This window comes from Podarcis melisellensis, assembly GCF_964234715.1.
Source record: "Podarcis melisellensis genome assembly, chromosome: 1".
NCBI classification, from domain to species: domain Eukaryota; kingdom Metazoa; phylum Chordata; class Lepidosauria; order Squamata; family Lacertidae; genus Podarcis; species Podarcis melisellensis.
Window position 1 is genome coordinate 126,835,024 of NC_138528.1, and position 20,769 is coordinate 126,855,792.

The following is a 20,769-nucleotide window of genomic DNA, read 5'->3' on the forward strand; positions in this document are numbered from 1 at the left end:
CTTGCACGGCCCAAGTCCGATTCCAGGGACAAGGACGAAAGAATGGCAAGCCCCTGGATTCCTTTAACGGAATTCCCTTTCAGCACCACCATTGGAGGGGTAGGCACTTACCCCTCCACCAACCAATTTGAACCAATGCCTAACCGCCAACCTTACAAGTTGTGACGATTTGCTACGCAGTAGGCAAAAACCAAATGGCACCAGCCAATCAGCCAAATGGACAAAATTCCTACCGGGCCCCTGCCCCAAGGCAGACGACCCCATGACAGGCATAGCAAGGTCAGAGGACAACAAACCCACCCACCCCTTTTCAGGGAGGGTGGGCGGGTGATCCGGTGCACGCAGCCCAAGAGAAGGCCCCAGGCTGCGAGCCCTGTATTTAAGACCTCTGACCCCTCCCATACTTTAGCATCAAAAGATTCTCCCCAGCAACACTCCTTGCCCAATCACAGCATGTGGCCAATTTGCCCAACAACAGTGGGGTGGCCTTTTTTGGCCCCCACCGCAACACATGCTCTCTATTATGGAGAACACGCTATACCCCTAACCCCCAACCTTTGCCACGATGCCAGTTGGCTAAAGACCAGTGGCACAACTGTGGCACCACCGGCTTGGAGCGGGGCAAGCCCCACCCACAAGCCAGTTGAGGAAGAGTTTCAGGGGCCGAGCACAACATGGACCCCCTGTTAGGAGGATCCAACGTGTAGCAGATGCACATTATACTGTACTTGTTTAAATCATGTGGCTTTGGGTTTATGCCCACCGTTTCTAAGCCTCCTTTAATCTCACCTTTCCTGATTAGGTTTGGCAAGAAAAAAGAGGAGAAAGGTGCCAAAGGTGATCAGAAGGGAAACTCCAAGCATGGCACCCTCAGAGAAGAGGACCTGGAAAAGATGAAGGAGGAGCGGGAAAGGTGAGTCTGAGCGACAGGTATATTTTGTGGTTTGAGGACCCGATCCCCGCATTGTGGAATGAAGACACACAGACACAGAGTATAAGGTTAATGGGCAAGAAAAGGCCACAACTTTATTGATTACAGCAAGTGAGAAGGTATTGGCTTAGGCACTGGACCACGGAAGATTGACTCCACCCACTCGGAGAGGGGTGAGCCCAAAGGGGGTTTATTCACCAGAAGGTGGAGCCTGTTGATGCCAATACAACTATAGGCTCTCCCCTGATGTCACCGAGGGTCGTGTCATGGCCCCCCGCCACACAGGCATCGGACAGGATCCACGACCGCCGGATTCCTTTAACGGAATACCCAAATTTGAGGGGGTAGGCGATGGCCACACCTAGCCTTTCCACACACCAACAACACATTCCAATGCCTAACCTAACCGCCAATACCAAGAAAGTTGTGACGATTGCTACGAGGTAGGCGAAAAAACCAAAAGGCCTAATGCCAATTGGAAAAATTCCTACCAGGCCCCCTGGGCGACCAACCTAAGGTCCATAGCAAGGTCAAGAGAAAACTAAGCCCTAAACTCTAAGGGAGTGGAGGTTGGGTGACTCTCAACGAGAAGGCGGAAAATGAGGCGGAATGGCTGGTGCAGCAGTAACTTAAACTGCAAACCACGCCTCCTCCAAGCCGCCCGGGTGGGCGCTTACCTGTGGGCGTGGTGCGCCAGCCAGGTGAGTGGGGCAGGGGGCATAATGCCCCCTGCATGTCACAGAAATCGCGTCCCGCCCACAACACCTCCCCTCTTGGAAGAGGATAGGCTTTGTCCTGTGTTCACTGAAGATGAGCGAGAAGCCAGAGCAGATACAGTTTCCATGGCACCTCAGTCATACTACAACCAGTGTGTCAGTCATTCCTCTCTTGCAGACAGCCATGTTGTTTAGCTCTCCTCAGTCTTTTGCCAGACGCTTGAGCCACAGCAAGCCTCACTTTGCTTCGCTACACACTGATTTTGTTTGTTTGTTATTATATTTTTATTGAGTTTCCATTTTATAATATTTAAACACATCCTCATTAGCCACCTAACTTCTTTTGCTCTTACGAGCTTTGACTCCCCTCCCTCCCGCCTCTTGGTTTTTAGAGTTAAACTTGATATCATAGCATTTAAGCATTCTCCAACTTAACGTTTCACTCATTCAAAATGTCGCAATTTTTGAATCAATATAGAAATTATCATTGCAAGTCTTCTCACAACCCTGCTAGTGTTGTTAATTGCTCACAATGGTCCTTCAAATATTGTATAAATTTCCTCCAGTCTTTTTGGAATACTTGATCGTGCTGGTCATTTCCTTGTCAGCTTCGACATTTCCGCAAAGTCCATCATCTTCAACTGCCACTCTCCTTTCATTGGTATTTCTTGTTGTTTCCATTTTTAATAATAATAATAATAATAATAATAATAATAATAATAATAATTTATTTATACCCTGCCCATCTGGCTGGGTTTTGCCAGCCACTCTAGGCTGAAAGGATTCTTGCTGCAGTTGTTGCATACATAAATATTTTTTTTCTCCCTTTGGTATCTCTTCCCCCACTGTACCCAATGAAAATACTTCCGGTTCTTCTTAACAAAAGTGTTTTTATACATTTTCTTTAACTCATTATGTATCACTTCCCAGTAAGCTTTTACCTCTTTACATGTCCACCACACACTACACCAGGCTTCCTCAACCTCGGCCCACCAGATGTTTTGAGACTACAATTCCCATCATCCCTGACCACTGGTCCTGCTAGCTAGGGATCATGGGAGTTGTAGTCCCAAAACAGCTGGAGGGCCGAGGTTGAGGAAGCCTGCACTACACACGCCTTTGTTTCCTTGCATCTATTATTAGCATGTTTCACCGTACTAGTGACAAGGCCCATGCTTGATTCCTAACATCCCTGGAAAAGGGGAAGACTTCTTCTCACTCTCAGGTCCCCTGTTCATTTCGGTCAACCCACATCGTGAACCATCACTGTGCAGCCATCTCTAGGTTGGACGCTCTGGCATTTCAACCCAAAGCAGGCAGCGGGGGAGTAACTTGGAGATGGTTGGGAAACACGCTGAGTAGTGGTACCTCTATGTTCCCTTCCCCCAGAAGAGCCAGAAACAAACTGGTTAAGGGTTCCGTGCAAAAACAGGGCCAAAGTTGCTGGTTTCAGGCAAATACCTGTTTGCAGGTCAGTCACTCTGGACAGATTATTTTGGCTCTCCAACAGCACAATGAGTTGGCTAGGTTGGAAGGAAAGCAACCATATGAGATTCTTCGTTGACTGCAGCTGGAATTTACCTTCCTTAACTCTGGCCCTAACCAGACAGTCATGTCTGAACCCTGTGTGCATTGAACATCCTCTTTGCAAATCACTAGAGCAGGCATAGGCAAACTCGATGCTCCAGATGTTTTGAGACTACAATTCCCATCATCCCTGACCACTGGTCCTGTTAGCTAGGGATCATGGGAGTTGTAGTCCCAAAACATCTGGAGGACCGAGTTTGCCTGTGAAAGATAATTAGTCTAAACTAATGGGTGGAGATAAGGGGCGGGTTTGTGGATTTAATTAAAGACCCCCACCCCATCTCTTCCTTCATAATTCTAGCTGTATCTGTTTCCACACTGAAATAGGTGGTGGGGGGAGACAGATCCCAAGTACAGGTAAATACTTAAACTCTCCTCAGGTGTTCCTCGTCACACAATTGCATTCATGCAAGCAGGTGGAATGACCCTGCCTACTTTGTCACATCACTTTTTATGTGTTGTGAAGGTAACATTTGCAGCAGGGAGCCAGCTGTAAACATTTAGGCTCCATGTGCGATTTAGAGCCCTGATCTTCCAGGGAGCAAGAAAAGGTAAGTTTGTGGTGCATGGTGTACGCACATCATTTAGCTTGGTGGGTCACAACTTGTGACCAGAAGGCTAATGGTTATTGTTTGTTTGTTTGTTTGTTTGGGCATTTATAAACTGCCAACTCATAAGAAAAACAATGAAAATCCTTTAAATGTCATAAAATACAAGACCACATCACCCAGCAATGAACAAAATTAATTCTGTTAATTAGTTCTGGTTGCTCAGTGCAGCAAATTGTTTCATTATAGTTTGTTTATAACATGATTTTCTACATAAAAATATGATCAAAGCTTTATAAGAATGATGAAATCTTCTAACAATATCTGACAATCACAAAATCAGCAGCCATGCCAAACAAACTGAGAAGCGAAACACTACCTCCCCCCAGTTTCTGTTATGGCACAACTGACAGTCTGTCTAGTAGAAATGGAACTTTATCCTGAATATACATAAGTGGTTTTTACAAATTAATTAGTATTTGGCCAAGGTTTGCACCGGTGGTACTGAAATTTCTGTGACATATGCCTAGTACTGCTAGCCTGGGTTCTCCTTTATTTTCAACTTCTAACTCCCCGTTTGGATGCTGGCAATTTGAGAGGTATGTGTCCTTCATTTACAGGAGCCAATGTCTTTTATTAGGATCCTGGCAAGCTAAGAAGTATGCGTCCCATCTGTTAAAGGGCCAGTGTCATTTTCAAAATCGTTGGCAGACTTGAAGGAATGATCCCGTCTGTTTCTAGGGCTAATGTTCCAATTGGACGTGGAATAATTGTTGTTAACATTTCTTTTAGTGATAAATTCTCCTCTGAAATAGAATGTATTCCCTGGAGTGACAGTTAATTGGTAAGAACCTATTAAAAACAGTCAGTTCAATGCCTTTATAATTCTGGTTTATCTTCTCTAATAATTATTCACCTTTCTGACCTGGAAATGTTTGAGACTGAAATGGAGAACAGCAGGTGTGCTTAGAAGCTGATGAACCTAGATGATATTTTTAACTCACATATTTGATTCTTATCCCACAATTAACGAGAGCTGAAATATCACCTTTTTTTCCATTGGGCAATTTCATATCCTTTTAATTCTGTTGTAAGGGAGGGGGGATTGCTTATCCAGTGAATTCCCAAAGGATGACTTGAGATAAGCAGGCTACAGTATTTCTGTTTTCTCTGTCATATCTACATAACCTCACTCTCAAGCTCACATTGCTTGGAGCAGTGGTAGCTGGCAACTGCGTCACAAGTCCATTGCAGCGTTTAGGAATGCTTCGTACTAGCAGATGCATGCAGTTCCACAGTTTTCCCCCCGTCTAATCTGATGAGCCAAGCTACTTGAGAAATAACTGTCTTCAAACCCATGGTGTGTGCGACCACCTATACTACTGGTTGGGCACTCAGTGATTATTTTATGCTGACTGTATTTTTGGATGGATGGATAAGATGAGTGATAACTTGTTTGCATGGGATGCGGGTGGCACTGTGGGTTAAACCACAGAGCCTAGGACTTGCCGATCAGAAGGTCGGTGGTTTGAATCCCTGCGACGGGGTGAGCTCCCGTTGCTTGGTCCCTGCTCCTGCCAACCTAGCAGTTTGAAAGCACATCAAAGTGCAAGTAGATTAATAGGTACCGCTCTGGTGGGAAGGTAAACGGCGTTTCCGTGCGCTGCTCTGGTTCGCCAGAAGCAGCTTAGTCATGCTGGCCACAAGACCCGGAAGCTGTACGCCGGCTCCCTCAGCCAATAAAGCGAGATGAGCGCCGCAACCCCAGAGTCGGTCACAACTGGACCTAATGGTCAGGGGTCCATTTACCCTTTACCTAGCTTGTTTGCAGATACAAATCGCCTGTGTGATGTTTCAGTCATCAAGTGATGGACACACATGTACAGTGTGAACTTATCCCTAAGGAGGACAAGTCTGAAGTAACTCAGGAGCCTAGTTTGGGCTGGTAAAAATAATTTATTGCTCAGCCCTGGGAAAGGTAGCAGATGATATTAACAACAAGAAAAAGGGAAAACTTCCTTCCTTGTGACATATTACTGGGAGGGGTGGAATTGCAGGAGAGTTTGAAAGATAAGCTCCAAGTTATCCAGTTGAGTGGAACTTTAGTGCTTTATGTTGTTATTGACTGCTCACCTAATGATAGCTTACATAGACAGTAAAGATGAGTTTTATAACCCTGTCCCCAGATTCACTAATCCCATAATGTATAATGTAATTCAGGCCTAAGATTTTAATGCACATATTGGCAACGGCGACTGCACAGCGAGTCGGTGCCATAGATCTTGCTGCCACCATGACTTCACTAGCTGCATACTTTGTCTTGCCTTCCAAATGGACGAAAGCTTCAGGAAAGATTTACTAGAATGTAGACTCTGCACATTCCTTATTAGGAGAGAAATTAATTTATCGTAAAACGTAACAATTGACGGGCCCGGAGCTGAAAGGAGTATTGTATGTGGTGTGCGAAAGCCACCAGGTACAAACAGCTTGGCCTTGTAGGAGATTTTAATTGCTCTCCTAATTCGGTATCTGGACCATAAAGAAGGCTGATCGCCGAAGAATTGATGCTTTTGAATTATGGTGCTGGAGGAGACTCTTGAGAGTCCCATGGGCTGCAAGAAGATCAAACCTCTCCATTCTGAAGGAAATCAGCCCTGAGTGCTCACTGGAAGGACAGATCCTGAAGCTGAGGCTCCAATACTTTGGCCACCTCATGAGAAGAGAAGACTCCCTGGAAAAGACCCTGATGTTGGGAAAGATGTTGAGGGCACAAGGAGAAGGGGACGACAGAGGGCGAGATGGTTGGATAGTGTTATTGAAGCTACCATCATGAGTTTGACCAAACTGCGGGAGGCAGTGGAAGACAGAAGTGCCTGGCGTGCTCTGGTCCATGGGCTCACGAAGAGTCAGACAGGACCAAATGACTAAACAACAACAACAACAAATTTGGTATCATTGGTAAAAGTTCGTTAGCCTCCTACTGCTCACTTTCCATGCCTGATAGCATCAGTGGCGTAGCGTGGGGGGTGCAGGGGGGGCCGGCCGCACTGGGCGCAACATCTGGGGGTTAGGGTCAGGGGGTGCAAATCCACGGGTTAAAGTAAAGGTAAAGGTACCCCTGCCCGTACGGGCCAGTCTTGACAGACTCTGGGGTTGTGCGCCCATCTCACTTAAGAGGCCAGGGGCCAGCGCTGTCCGGAGACACTTCCGGGTCACGTGGCCAGCGTGACATCGCTGCTCTGGCGAGCCAGAGCCGCACACGGAAACGCCGTTTACCTTCCCGCTGGTAAGCGGTCCCTATTTATCTACTTGCACCCGGAGGTGCTTTCGAACTGCTAGGTTGGCAGGTGCTGGGACCGAGCAGCGGGAGCGCACCCCGCCGCAGGGATTCGAACCACCGACCTTTCGATCGGCAAGTCCTAGGCGCTGAGGCTTTAACCCACAGTGCCACCTGCGTCCCTCATGAAATCCACGGGTTAGGGGGCGCAAATTACTTGCCTTGCCCCGGGTGCTGACAACCCACGCTACGCCACTGGATAAAATGACAGATTTTGTTGGTGTTGGTGGTGAAGGGAAACAGGGAGAGAATTAGTCTGAGGCCAAGCACTCTGGCCTAACTCTGTGCTGCTTTTCAGAAGAAAGATTCTGATACACCACCTTCTTTCCACCCAATACTGAGGCCTCCGTTAACCAAGGACTGGTAGAACAGGCCAATGTAGGGTTTTGCTTTGTTTTTGCGGGTATCACAGGTTTACATATTCCAGTTGTTTTGGCTTGCTGTGGCCCATGCACAGTTTCCCATGTGGTGCACATCGAATGCAAAAAAACCCCTGGGTTCCTACAATACTGCTAGGTAAAAACTGCATTTTCGATGGAAAGTGCAAGTTTTGTCCACTCTGGGGCGTGAAGCCTCAAAGAAGCAGCTGCTCTTTGGATGGTAGGAGCCAAGCCCAACCAGTCAGATAAGAATTAGCCAGTCTAGCCAGCCATTGAGACTGGAGAGATAAAGATTGCCTTGGTCTAACGCAGGCTTCCTCAACCTCGGCCCTCCAGATGTTTTGAGACTACAATTCCCATCACCCCGACCACTGGTCCTGCTAGCTAGGGATCATGGGAGTTGTAGGCCAAAAACATCTGGAGGGCCGAGGTTGAGGAAGCCTGGTCTAATGCGTAACACCAGACAAGTGTAAAAATATCCAACATGCTCTCTTCTTCTCCCACCAAGTCACTCGGTTGTGTTAAGAGAAGTCTGCAAAGAGAATGGGGCCGACCTGTCTGATCAGCCTGATCTCATTCCTGGCTTGGTTGTCAAGAAAAAAGAGTGAAAACATCTCAGGGAAGTCAGAGAGAAAGCTTGCTGTCACACGAAGCAATTCCTTCTGTGAAGCAAATTTCTCCAACGCTCAAAGTGGATAGGATTACTCTGAAAGCGGCCATCTTGGTTCTGACTGGGCCCAACTGATGGGAACAGTTCTGTGATAAACATTTCCAGAAAATCTTCTGTTGTCACAAAGGCTGACGGGTGAGCTCTTCAAAAGAATTTTAGTTAAGGAAGCACAATGTCCTCTGTAAGTGTAGATTGGCTAGAATGGCTGTCAAGTGTCTTTTCAACAGTAAATGGGATGTTCTGACACCTGGCAGGGATGATCGCAGCCATTTAGCCCAATCAGCCAAGAATGTGCAGATGTCAAGTCTTACTGCTGAAAAAAAATCCACACAAGTCTTAGAAAAGGCCTGTGGCAAATTGCTTTTTAAATTGTTTTAAATACCTGACCACCACTTATGTGTGTATTATTTAGATTTTATTATTCACATTTCTACAGGATGGGCGCCATGTTTTCCTATTTCTTCCTGTTTTTAAGTGTTTTTGGAGCTGTGGTTGGACCTGGCTTTCTTTTCAGCCAAAGCTCAAATGTGCAGATTACTTCCCCTCCTCACCACCACCAGCACTGACTGCTTGTGCGTTGGAGGTTCCTGTGGAGATGCTGGCACAGAGAGTGTAGTCCACATTGTAAATATAGCTAAGCTGCACCCCTTTGAAGCTTCTGGTAAATGTTCAGTGCCTTTCATGCCTGGAAGAAGCTGCTCATCTATGAGTGGCAATAGCTGGACAAAACCAGTCAGATGACAACCGGCTAGCCATTTAGACAGGAAGGATGCAGGTGGTGCTGTGGTCTAAACCACTGAGCCTAGGGTTTGCCGATCAGAAGATCAGCAGTTCGAATCCCCATGACGGGGTGAGCTCCCGTTGCTCGGTCCCTGCTCTGCCAACCTAGAAGTTCGAAAGCACGTCAAAATGCAAGTAGATAAATAGGTACCACTCCAGCAGGAAGGTAAACAGCGTTTCCATGCGCTGCTCTGGTTCACCAGAAACGGCTTAGTCATGCTGGCCACATGACCTGGGAAAACTGCCTGCGGACAAACGTCGGCTCCCTCGGCCAGTAAAGCGAGATGAGCGCCACAACCCTAGAGTCATCCGTGACTGGACTTAATGATCAGGGGTCCCTTTACCTAGCCATTTAGACACGAGAATATTTGTTGGTCCAGCCAACAATGTGCTAAAGCTGTAGGTGAACGTCACCCTTGACACATCAGTGACTCAAAACTATAAAGATCCGTTCTCCATAAGGAGACCACTGCTGTTCTTCATTTCCCAGGGATACAGTTTTCGCAGAGAGCAGATTACTAGTCCTTCGTAATCCGAACTATTATCTCATGAGTGAATCTGTTTTATGGTATGCATAAAGTCATTGTGTAGCTGCTGCTTTTCAAAATTTGGCTAGACCAGCTTCAAAGGCTTAAAGTCTACCCATAAAAGGAAAACATTACTTTCAGTGTATTTTCTTTTTAATTGAGATGATTCAGTCTTAAACCACTACAGATTAAACTTTCAATATGGGGAGAGGCAGGCTTCCTTTTCTGAAATGAAAAGTGTCTCCCTCACCTAGGAGGCTACTCATGTTGCTTTTTAATATCCTTGTCTTTGAAGATCTATCTAAAGTAAACCGGATGTATTGAGTATCTTGTACTTTGTGATAATTTGTCCTCTTCTTAAAAACTGAATTTAATATTAATATCTGCTGAAAGAGAGCTGTTTTCTTGATTATTTACCTCTTTCTCCTAAGTATCCCCACTGAGATTATTATTTTCGGGAGATCCTTACATATTTCTGCTGATAAATAAATAGAGATACACACACAAAAATGGGTGTATATATATATGGAATAATTTATTGTATTTTTCCACAAAAGCTCATGATAGAATATAAATTGTAAATATAAAGGGCCATGCATAGCCAATGCACTTCATCAGACGTTGCTCTCCTTGTCGTATCCCCTCCAGTCCCTGCCCCTTCCCCTGATCCCTCAAAATAATCTCCAGAAGGTTGGGGGGGATTCTCTGGAGCAGATGGGGGGGCTTACTGGGGAAGAGAGGGAACAAAGTCCCATTGAGCCAATGGAACTCCACTGGCACAAGCTTGCATACAGTTAAATCTTGATGCTGGTTCCTCTGTGATAGGAGCTTATTTTCTTAATAAAAACACTTGTGCCTGTGGTTTTCTCACTGGAGAAAATAAGTGTATAAGCAGAAAAGTAAGACATTGAATGTACATCTGGCTCTTATTTTCAGCAGCCGGCAAGGACTGAATATTTGAGCAAGTGATTCTCAGACTTAGGACTTTGCAAATGACTTCAAGTTTGTGGTTTACTTCTAGGAAGCCTTCCAACACCGTAGAATGGTTCTCCCCTGTCTTATCGGCCCTGAGCCTTGCTCATGTTAATATTCTTTAAATCAATACATATGCTCTGGAAAGTGCAATTTAATATTGCAGCTCTGAGCATCCTGCACAAGCTACATTCATCCCACAGAAGAAGAAGAAAACATTTTTATTCATGTGTATGGGGAGAGAGAGAAAGTCATTTACGCGGCACGGAAAGCTAAACTATGGCTTGCTGGGACCATGCAAGCATCTGGGCAAAGTTGCTTCACAGACACTTTCATAGAATCCTAGAATTGTAGGGTCAGAAAGGGCCATGAGGGTCATTTCATCCAACTGCCTGCAATGCAGGAATCTTTCGCCCAATGTTCTCCTGCCTAGTCTTCTTCTTTTTTTACTCCTGTGCCAATCTTGGCCACGTTTCAGGGTTAGTGAAGAGAGAGCTTAACCATGAGCCTGGGTTCAGACATTGTTGGTGTTTAGTCGTTTAGTCGTGTCCGACTCTTTGTGACACCATGGACCAGAGCACGCCAGGCACTCCTGTCTTCCACTGCCTCGTGCAGTTTGGTCAAAATCATGCTGGTAGCTTCAAGAACACTGTCCAACCACCTCGTCCTCTGTCGTCCCCTTCTCCTTGTGCCCTCCATCTTTCCCAACATCAGGATCTTTCCCAAGGAGTCTTCTCTTCTCATGAGGTGGCCAAAGTATTGGAGCCTCAGCTTCAGGATCTGTCCTTCCAGTGAGCACTCAGGGCTGATTTCCTTCAGAATGGATAGGTTTGATCTTTTTGTAGTCCATGGGACTCTCAAGAGTCTCCTCCAGCACCATAATTCAAAAGCATCAATTCTTTGGCAATCAGCCTTCTTTACTGTCCAGCTCTCACTTCCATACACGGGCCTTTGTCGGCAAGGTGATGTCTCTGCTTTTTAAGATGCTGTCTAGGTTTGTCATCGCTTTTCTTCCAAGAAGCAGGCGTCTTTTGATTTCGTGACTGCTGTTACCATCTGCCATGATCATGGAGCCCAAGAAGGTAAAATCTCTCACTGCCTCCATTTCTTCCCCTTCTGTTTGCCAGGAGGTGATGGGACCAGTAGTTTTTTTGATGTTGAGCTTCAGGCCATATTTTGCACTTGCCCCTTTCACCCTCATTAAAAGGTTCTTTAATTCCTCCTTACTTTCTGCCATCAAAGTTGTGTCATCTGCATATCTGAGGTTGTTGATATTTCTTCATGCAATCTTAATTCCAGTTTGGGATTCATTTTAGCTCAATGGGGCATGGGAATAAATAAGACCAGAAAGGAGCAAAGTCGATTTGAGTTCTTCTCTATGAGCCCGAACATCTAGGTGGTCCCAGTAAGACACAGTTTGGATTGTTGTGACCTTTGAACCAGGCCTGTATATTTGAAGGGATCCTGGAGATTTGAAAATCTATTTCTAACCTATGCAATGTTTCATCTTTTTTCTTTTCTTTTCCAAGTGATAGTGGATATCAACGTTAAGGCAGGTTGTGCCCAAAATGGATAGCAGAAATAGATTATTATTATTATTGCTTCTAAAATAACATTATATAGTAATTGTATTGATAGATATAGAAAGATATTATACTGGAAAATCCTATTGAATTTCAAATAAAACATAGCTAATGTTATTATAACCACAATGCAATGTTAGAACGAGTGTATCTGTGTTGAATCTCCTATCCTTTTTGCATCTTATTTGGTAAGAGTTAATTCAACACAGCATTTCTTTTCATTGAATATTCCTGACTTAGCAGCACCGCTAGGTTCTGTGGTTTAGACAAAATAAAGTTTTGGATGAGATCCCAGTTTTAATAGTCCCAATTTATTATAACCATTGAACCCTGATCAGATCACAGATTGGATGAGGTCCCAGTTTTTTAAATGTCCCAATTTACTGCTGCCTCAGAACCCTGATAAGAATACATATTTGATTAAGGTTGGGTTTTTGATATATATATTTTTTATAAAAATCAGTTAATTACTTTTAGATTCTTATTAGATCATAGCAGCATAGCTATGGTATGTCTAATTTATGGAAAAAATATACTGGCTGGTGTTGTGCTAGACAAGGTCGTCATTCTATTTTATGCTGACTACATGAAGTTATCAGATTTCTGGTTTCCAAAGAAACAGCAAAAGCACAAGACAAAAGGATAGGATAGTCAGATCTTCTGCTGGTATACACACCAAAGCATGTAGCAGCAGTTTCACTTCTCCACTGGCTATTTAAGGAATATGGTTGACATACAGGCCAGTATAAACAGTTTGGTATCTTTCCATCCATAGAGTGTGACACAGCATTTAGAATAAAGTAGTAACTTTAGAATAAAGTTCTAACTAAAACAGACTTGGAACTTGTCAGATGTGCTGCACGGCTCTTGACAAATTGTAGAATCATAGAATCATAGAGTTGGAAGAGACCACAAGGGCCATCGAGTCCAACCCCCTGCCAAGCAGGAAACACCATCAGAGCACTCCTGACATATGGTTGTCAAGCCTCTGCTTAAAGACTTCCAAAGAAGGAGACTCCACCACACTCCTTGGCAGCAAATTCCACTGTCGAAGAGCTCTTACTGTCAGGAAGTTCTTCCTAATGTTTAGGTGGAATCTTCTTTCTTGTAGTTTGGATCCATTGCTCCGTGTCCGCTTCTCTGGAGCAGCAGAAAACAACCTTTCTCCCTCCTCTATGTGACATCCTTTTATATATTTGAACATGGCTATCATATCACCCCTTAACCTCCTCATTCTCCAGGCTAAACATGCCCAGCTCCCTTAGCCGTTCCTCATAAGGCATCGTTTCCAGGCCTTTGACCATTTTGGTTGCCCTCCTCTTTGACCATTTTGGTTGCCCTCCAAACATTCCAGTTTGTCAGTGTCCTTCTTGAACTGTGGTGCCCAGAACTGGACACAGTACTCCAGGTGAGGTCTGACCAGAGCAGAATACAGTGGCACTATTACTTCCCTTGATCTAGATGCTATACTCCTATTGATGCAGCCCAGAATTGCATTGACTTTTTTAGCTGCCGCGTCACACTGTTGGCTCATGTCAAGTTTGTGGTCAACCAAGACTCCTAGATCCTTTTCACATGTACTGCTCTCAAGCCAGGTGTCACCCATCTTGTATTTGTGCCTCTCATTTTTTTGCCCAAGTGCAATACTTTACATTTCTCCCTGTTAAAATTCATCTTGTTTGTTTTGGCCCAGTTCTCTAATCTGTCAAGGTCGTTTTGAAGTGTGATCCTGTCCTCTGGGGTGTTAGCCACCCCTCCCAGTTTGGTGCCATCTGCAAATTTGATCAGGATGCCCTTGAGTCCATCATCCAAGTCGTTGATAAAGATGTTGAATAAGACCGGGCCCAAGACAGAACCATATTTAAGGAATATGGTTGACATACAGGCCAGTATAAACAGTTTGGTATCTTTCCATCCATAGAGTGAGATGCAGCATTTAGAATAAAGTAGTAACTTTAGAATAAAGTTCTAACTAAAACAGACTTGGAACTTGTCAGATGTGCTGCACGGCTCTTGACAAATTGTACTTTTGAGTAATTCAAAAACGGAAAACTTCTGTGGCCCAAAATGGAAAACTTATGTGGTTCTTCCAATTTTCCATCCTACAGTAGCAATATTCGCAGATGTTCCATTCAGTGCATTTTCACTGCTTCATTTGTGACTATACCACACTTTCTGATACGGCTTAATCTGCTACAGCTAAACCAGGGAAAGCTTGCAGGAAGAGTTAAGACAGTTGTGCTTGCACCTGAATTGAATTCTGGCAGATGTGTGTGCAACAGATCCCTTTTCTATTGATCTTCTACTTGTCAGATGTCTTCTTTTATCAAACTCTCACTGGTCATCTTTTGAAAATAAATAACGATGATTTAAAGTAATTGTCAACCTTAAAAAAATTGCTTTCCACGTCTTGCAGAAGGCATCTCTTTATCACTCGCTCTGTTGGTGCTCTTTCCCCCGGCCAAAAATGTTTTGCAGAATAGGGAGGGATATCACACTGTGTGTTTAACTGGTGATAAATCTTTTATACTGTTGCAGTGCAGAACAGTGTGCTTTCAGCCTTCTGTTTTTGTACTCCTCTAGCCTCACAGTGAATGTCTATTGGGTCAGTTCACCACAAATCAAGTTTATCATACATCTTTGATGGGGATGGAAATAGAGGGTTTTCGTACCTGAATGCCTTTCTTTTCTGTTGCTGTTGTTGTTTTTTGTTTGTTTTGTGGCTTAAAAACCACAGAGGTATCTTGGTGCCATATGATGATTTTTGGAACTGAATCAAACCATGGTTTTACTGCCACAGCCCAAAATTCAGCCTGTTGTAGCCACAACTGAATTCTCAGAATATGTGCCATACACATGATTTCCTTCCTTCCTCCATATTTTCATTAACAAATGACAGCTTACACTACACACACACACACAGCTCCATGAAAAAGATGAAAATTGAAACGATGTCTCTCCTCTGCATCCTGGAATTTATCTATATTTTCTGTACCACCCATTAACGAAAAGCACTCCAAGCAGTTCAGAAATAGAAGTGTTCACCATGAAGTGTAAGAATGGAGCACAGAAACAAAACTTCCAATAGCTAAATACTTGCCTCTTTGTGTTCTATAGTTTACATTGGTCAATAATTTTGTGATGATAAGCACTCAGAAGAAAGATAAGCACTACCATAGTTTAAGTTATTGAGCCAGGGCTGAAAGACTACATGCATTGTAAATTATTGCACAGTGTATAGAGGACAAAAGTCAAGAGCTTTTTGTAAGTTGGAGGTTGTCGGGATCAGGCAAGACTTGAGCTAAGCACATTGCCGTATGTGTACTAGCCTTCCTCGTGGTGAAACAGTTATGGTTTGAGGAGAGAAGGAGGGAGGGGGCAGGGTAGTACAGTCGAACCTCCATTTACATAACCCTCTGGTTATGTAAACTTTGGGATGAGTGTGCGGCAAACCCGGAAGTATTTTACCGGGTTTCGCCACATGCGCCTGCACAGAATCAGTCCTCAGGTTGCTGAAACCTTGGGATCCAACCAGACCTCTGGAATGGATCCCATCCACAACCGCAAGTACCACTGTAATTCCTTCCTAGCCAATAGCATGGCTGCCTCTCACACCATTGTTAAAAGCAAAACAAAAGAACCATTTTTGGTCTTAAGGTAAAGGGACCCCTGACCATTAGGTCCAGTCGTGGCCGACTCTGGGATTGCGGCGCTCATCTCGCTTTATTGGCCGAGGAAGCCGGCGTACAGCTTCCAGGTCATGTGGCCAGCATGACTAAGCCGCTTCTGGCGTACCAGAGCAGCGCACGGAAACGCCGTTTACCTTCCCGCTGGAGTGGTACCTATTTAGCTACTTGCACTTTGATGTGCTTTCTGCTAGGTTGGCAGGAGCAGGGACCGAGCAATGGGAGCTCACCCCGCTTCGAACCGCCGACCTTCTGATCGGCAAGTCCTAGGCTCTGTGGTTTAACCCACAGTGCCACCCGCGTCCCACGTTTTTGGTCTTAGACTGACTGTAAATGCTTTGCCTGTGTAAAAGACAAAATCTGAATTTGTCTCTAGATTTCTCTGTACGTTCCTTTCCCTGATTTCCAGAGTGGTTTTATTTATCTTTTGATAGCTGCCTCCTTTTCAATCGGATGCTCTCCTGCATTCCTCCTCTTCTGGCTTCCCTGCCTATGATAGACGTCGACTCCAGGTTGACTTCCTTGGGTTTCTTTTATCCAACTGCTTCCTAATTTTAAAATAAGTTGCCCTGTGAGATTTGTCTCCATGTTTCAGCCCATTTCCACTCCCACTCCTGCGCAGGACTAACCATACTTTCAGCCATAGCCTGCTGTTGACAGAGTTTTAGTTACTCCATCGCTGTTGCTGGGATTACGGCCACACGGAAACACATTATAAATTGGCAGCCTGCCACCATCTGCTCTCTCTCTCTCTTTCTTTCTTTCCTTTAAGAGTCTAAAGCAGCAGGACTCTTTAGATTTTTATTTTTTTAAAAAAAAAATGGGGTATAGTTGTGTTGGTTTAAGCATCCATCTGCTGACTCTTCAGGTTCCAACTTCTAACCACATATCATCACCATGAAACACAAACCTGAGTTGTAGTGCATTTCATTAATAAGTCTGACCAGAAGGATAAAGGCACTAATGAAATAGAAAATGAGCCAGTCAGAATTTTCCCAGATCAGATAATGCAGGTAAGAAGAAGAAATGTTTTAAATAAAAATGGCAATGTTTCTAGGATTATTATTTTTCCTAGATAACATAGATTATAGGTAGGGGGTCTTAGAGCTTGCTTGATTACTGCAGACCCCTTGTGAGAATAAATTATTCCTGCAGATATATAGAGATAGCCCCCTCTTTTGCTCCTCAGCAAAGACACAAAATGGAATCCACCCAGCATAGCTTTTCCTGAGGGAAGGCAACTTTTAAGAAGTGTTTGAAGAAGAGTTTGGATTTGATATCCCTCTTTATCACTACCCGAAGGAGTTCTCAAAGCGGCTAACATTCTCCTTTCCCTTCCTCCCCCACAACACACACTCTGTGAGGTGAGTGGGGCTGAGAGACTTCAGAGAAGTGTGACCAGCCCAAGGTCACCCAGCAGCTGCATGTGGAGGAGCAGAGACGCGAACCCAGTTCACCAGATTACGAGTCCACCGCTCTTAACCACTACACCACACTGGCTTTGGTTGCGTTTGTATAGGCAAGCTTATTTGAGAAATAGCCATAGAATAAAGAAATGAGGCATGAAGACAGAGCCCATCGGTCCATGGTGCAAGATGGTCATTCTTTTGAAGAGTCCTACATTTGGGTTACCATAAGAAAAGGCACAGAGTATTGATACTAAAGTTAAACAGTAAACATGGTTAATGTGTTGGCTAAACCCAATAAAGAATAGGGCAAAATACATCCAGACTTGTCCCAACAGGAAGACACCCCTATATCTGATCGCTGATGATAGTCATTGCTTGGGTGGGGGGCTTTTATCCATTTCTGCAGTCACACAATCAACCAGTAGCTGAACTGGGTTCCACACAGTCACAAAAACAAGTCACAAAAACAAAGTGACAAGCCACGGTCACAGCTCAGTCCCATAAAACAAAGTCACAGTCAAATAACCAAAAAAGCTACACAAACCAAAACGCAAAAAAGTAATAATAGCAAAAGCAAAACCTCCAAATATCACCTCTCTGTTGCATGGGTGCTTGGGACTCAACAGCTGGCAGACTCACCAGGAAGCCTATGATTAGCAGCGAGGGACTCAATTAACAAATGAAACACACTCAACAGGAACCAGACGATGAAAAGCGGGCCCTAAAACAGCAGCCGGGCCCAACTTATATACAGTGGTAACTTGGGTTACATACGCTTCAGGTTACAGATTCCGCTAACCCAGAAATAGTACCTCGGGTTAAGAACTTTGCTTCAGGCTGAGAACAGAAATCATGCTCCGGCGGCGTGGCAGCAGCGGGAGGCCCCATTAGCTAAAGTGGTGCTTCAGGTTAAGAACAGACCTCCGGAACGAATTAAGTATGTAACCAGAGGTACCACTGTATATTTAAAAAATGACTCAACCGGGAGCACTCATTTCCAGGTTGCAACTGGCCTTAGTCCAAAACGGACTTATAATAGACTGGATTTTAGTCAAGCTACCACTGTACTGTGCAGCCCTCATCCCTTAGTTTCATGCTCACCTAGCTTTGTGTTGCTAGGTACTGTGACCTGTTGTGATCTCTTCTAGACTCAGAGTTCTTAAAGTAGGAGGTAGGCATCTCTGGAGAAGAACAAGAGATTAGTAGGGAAAGTAGGACTCATGTGGCGCTGTTGTCTAAACCCCTGAGCCTCTTGGGCTTGCCGATCAGAAGGTCGGCGGTTTGAATCCCCGCGATGGGGTAAGCTCCCGTTGTTTTGTCTCAGTTCCTGCCAAGCTAGCAGTTCAAAAGCACGTCAAAGTGCAAGTAGATAAATAGGTACCACTCCAGCGGGAAGGTAAACGGTGTTTCCGTGTGCTGCTCTGGTTTCAGCAGAAGCAGCGTAGTCATGCTGGCCACATGACCCGGAATAACTGTCTGCAGACAAATGCTGGCTCCATCGGCCTGTAAAGCGAGATGAGTGCCACAACCCCAGAGGTGTCTGCGACTGGACTTAACTGTCAGGGGTCCTTTACTTTTTTAGGGAAAGTGAAGGCTGCTCTCTGACTCTTCCCTATTTTTCGTTCTATGGCACTTTTACCGTCAGGAAGAACCTTGCAATTTCACTGAGTGATAGCAATTGTGATCCATATATTGCATTCTCTTGTGTTTTTATTTCCATCATCATGGCTGATGAGTCGGTTGCTATGCATCTATGCCTGCCATTTGACAAAATTTGCCCCGTGGACGCAGTTGATCAAACCCAAAGGTTGTTACGGCAACTCCAAAGCCTGGTTTGCCATTGATGTGGCAGGCTTTTGTAAGAAGAGTAACTTGTATACGTTCTCTGATTGCTAGAAATAATAGCAAGTTTCCATTTTCTACATTAGGCTTTGAACAATTGTGCCCAAAAGTGTTTCAGAAACAAGTCCAATGGGAGGAACAACAGATGGAATCTCCATTGTCTCCCCCTCTAAACTTGTGCCTTAGAAAAGCAAAGTTTGGGGAAGAAATGAAAGGTTTTCTGCCGATTGTCTCCCGTGAGTTCTAGGCAGGGTGGATAAAAATCAATGATTTTTTAAAAAATGTATTTTTAAAAAATATTTTTTTTGTTTAAATCAGATTTTTTTAATTTAAATCAGATTTTTTTTATTTAAATCAGATTTTTTTTAATTTAAATCGGATTTTTAAACTAAAATGCTTTTGGAGGAAAAATATTTCTAAAGATAGTTTTCTATTTAAGTTACATTATAGTCCAAAGGCTATTCATCAGGAAATAAGGTTTTGTTATAAGTTTTTCATGTGTGCTAAAACTTAGTCTAAGTTTTTTAAAAAAAACAACAACAACACTGTTTAACCACATCAGTTAACAAACATGGATACATATGCTATAATGTTATTCTTTTAGTTAAATAAATTGTTTCAGTTGTTATTAAGGAAATGATTGTTTTTCTCCTTCCAATAAAGTACAGCAGAAAAGTTGTCCAAATATAAACAGGCAACTTATTAAACCTCACAGTAATTGCATAATTATATGCCTATGTGTTTCTAATAGTATAACCAAATCAGTAATTTTTTATATAACTATAAAAACTACACTGAAAATGTATTATTCCCAAAATGAAACCTTCATCTGGTTGTATATATTAAGATTATACCAGCAAGAATGAGTCTTTCTGTAAAAAAACACACGATTTAAATCAAGTCTTACTGACTAGTGACTAGTGACTGACTACTGACTAGTGATTTAAATTGATTTGATTTAAATTGATTTGATTTAAATCAAATGCACCCTGGGTTCTAGTCACTTCAGAGCACTTGTCTCCTTGCTGGTGCTTCTGAGCCAGTGTGGTGCAGTGGTTAAGAGCGGTGGACTCGTAATCTGGGGAACCGGGTTCGTGTCTCCGCTTCTCCACATGCAGCTGCTGGGTGACCTTGGGCCAGTCACACTTCTCTGAAGTCTCTCAGCCCCACTCACCTCACAGAGTGTTTGTTGTGGGGGAGGAAGGGAAGGAGAATGTTAGCCGCTTTGAGACTCCTTCGGGTAGTGATAAAGCGGGATATCAAATCCAAACTCCTCTTCTTCTTCTACCAGCTCAGGCATGAAAGCAAAGCCATCAGAAAAGCCCCTCTCCCCTTTCTTGTAACCTCCTCAATTCCCCTCTTTGCCCTGAGACTTGAAAAAAATTCAGAATTAAACAGCAGAATTGACAGAAGTTGCTTTTGATCCTCCCAGTACCCCCTAGGACAAGCTAGTGCTTTCTTAAAGAAACTCACCTGGATTCTCTTGGCATTAGGGGCCATCCAGTCTTAATGACTGTTAAGCTTAATGAAGCAGCCATAGATAAGGCTGAAAGTGAGAGCTGGACCATAAAGAAGGCTGATCATAGCCAAAGAAGAAGAGTTTGGATTATCACTACCCTAGGGAGTCTTACATTCTCCTTTCCCTTCCTCCCCCACAACAAACACTCTGTGAGGTGAGTGGGGCTGAGAGACTTCAAAGAAGTGTGACTGGCCCAAGGTCACCCAGCAGCTGCATGTGGAGGAGCGGAGACGCGAACCCGGTTCCCCAGATTACGAGACTACCACTCTTAACCATTACACC

The 20,769-nt window shown here is 44.1% G+C and overlaps 1 protein-coding gene across 2 annotated transcripts in view; it reads left to right on the forward strand.

Moving 5' to 3' along the window:
- Window positions 1-20,769, forward strand: part of PARD3B (par-3 family cell polarity regulator beta) — a 582,358-nt gene that overhangs the window by 383,519 nt on the left and 178,070 nt on the right. For both annotated transcript variants that reach the window (XM_081906208.1, XM_081906209.1), the window contains one exon: window positions 803-913. In XM_081906208.1, coding sequence (XP_081762334.1) covers window positions 803-913 — 111 coding nt within the window. The remainder of the gene's footprint in view (window positions 1-802; window positions 914-20,769) is intronic.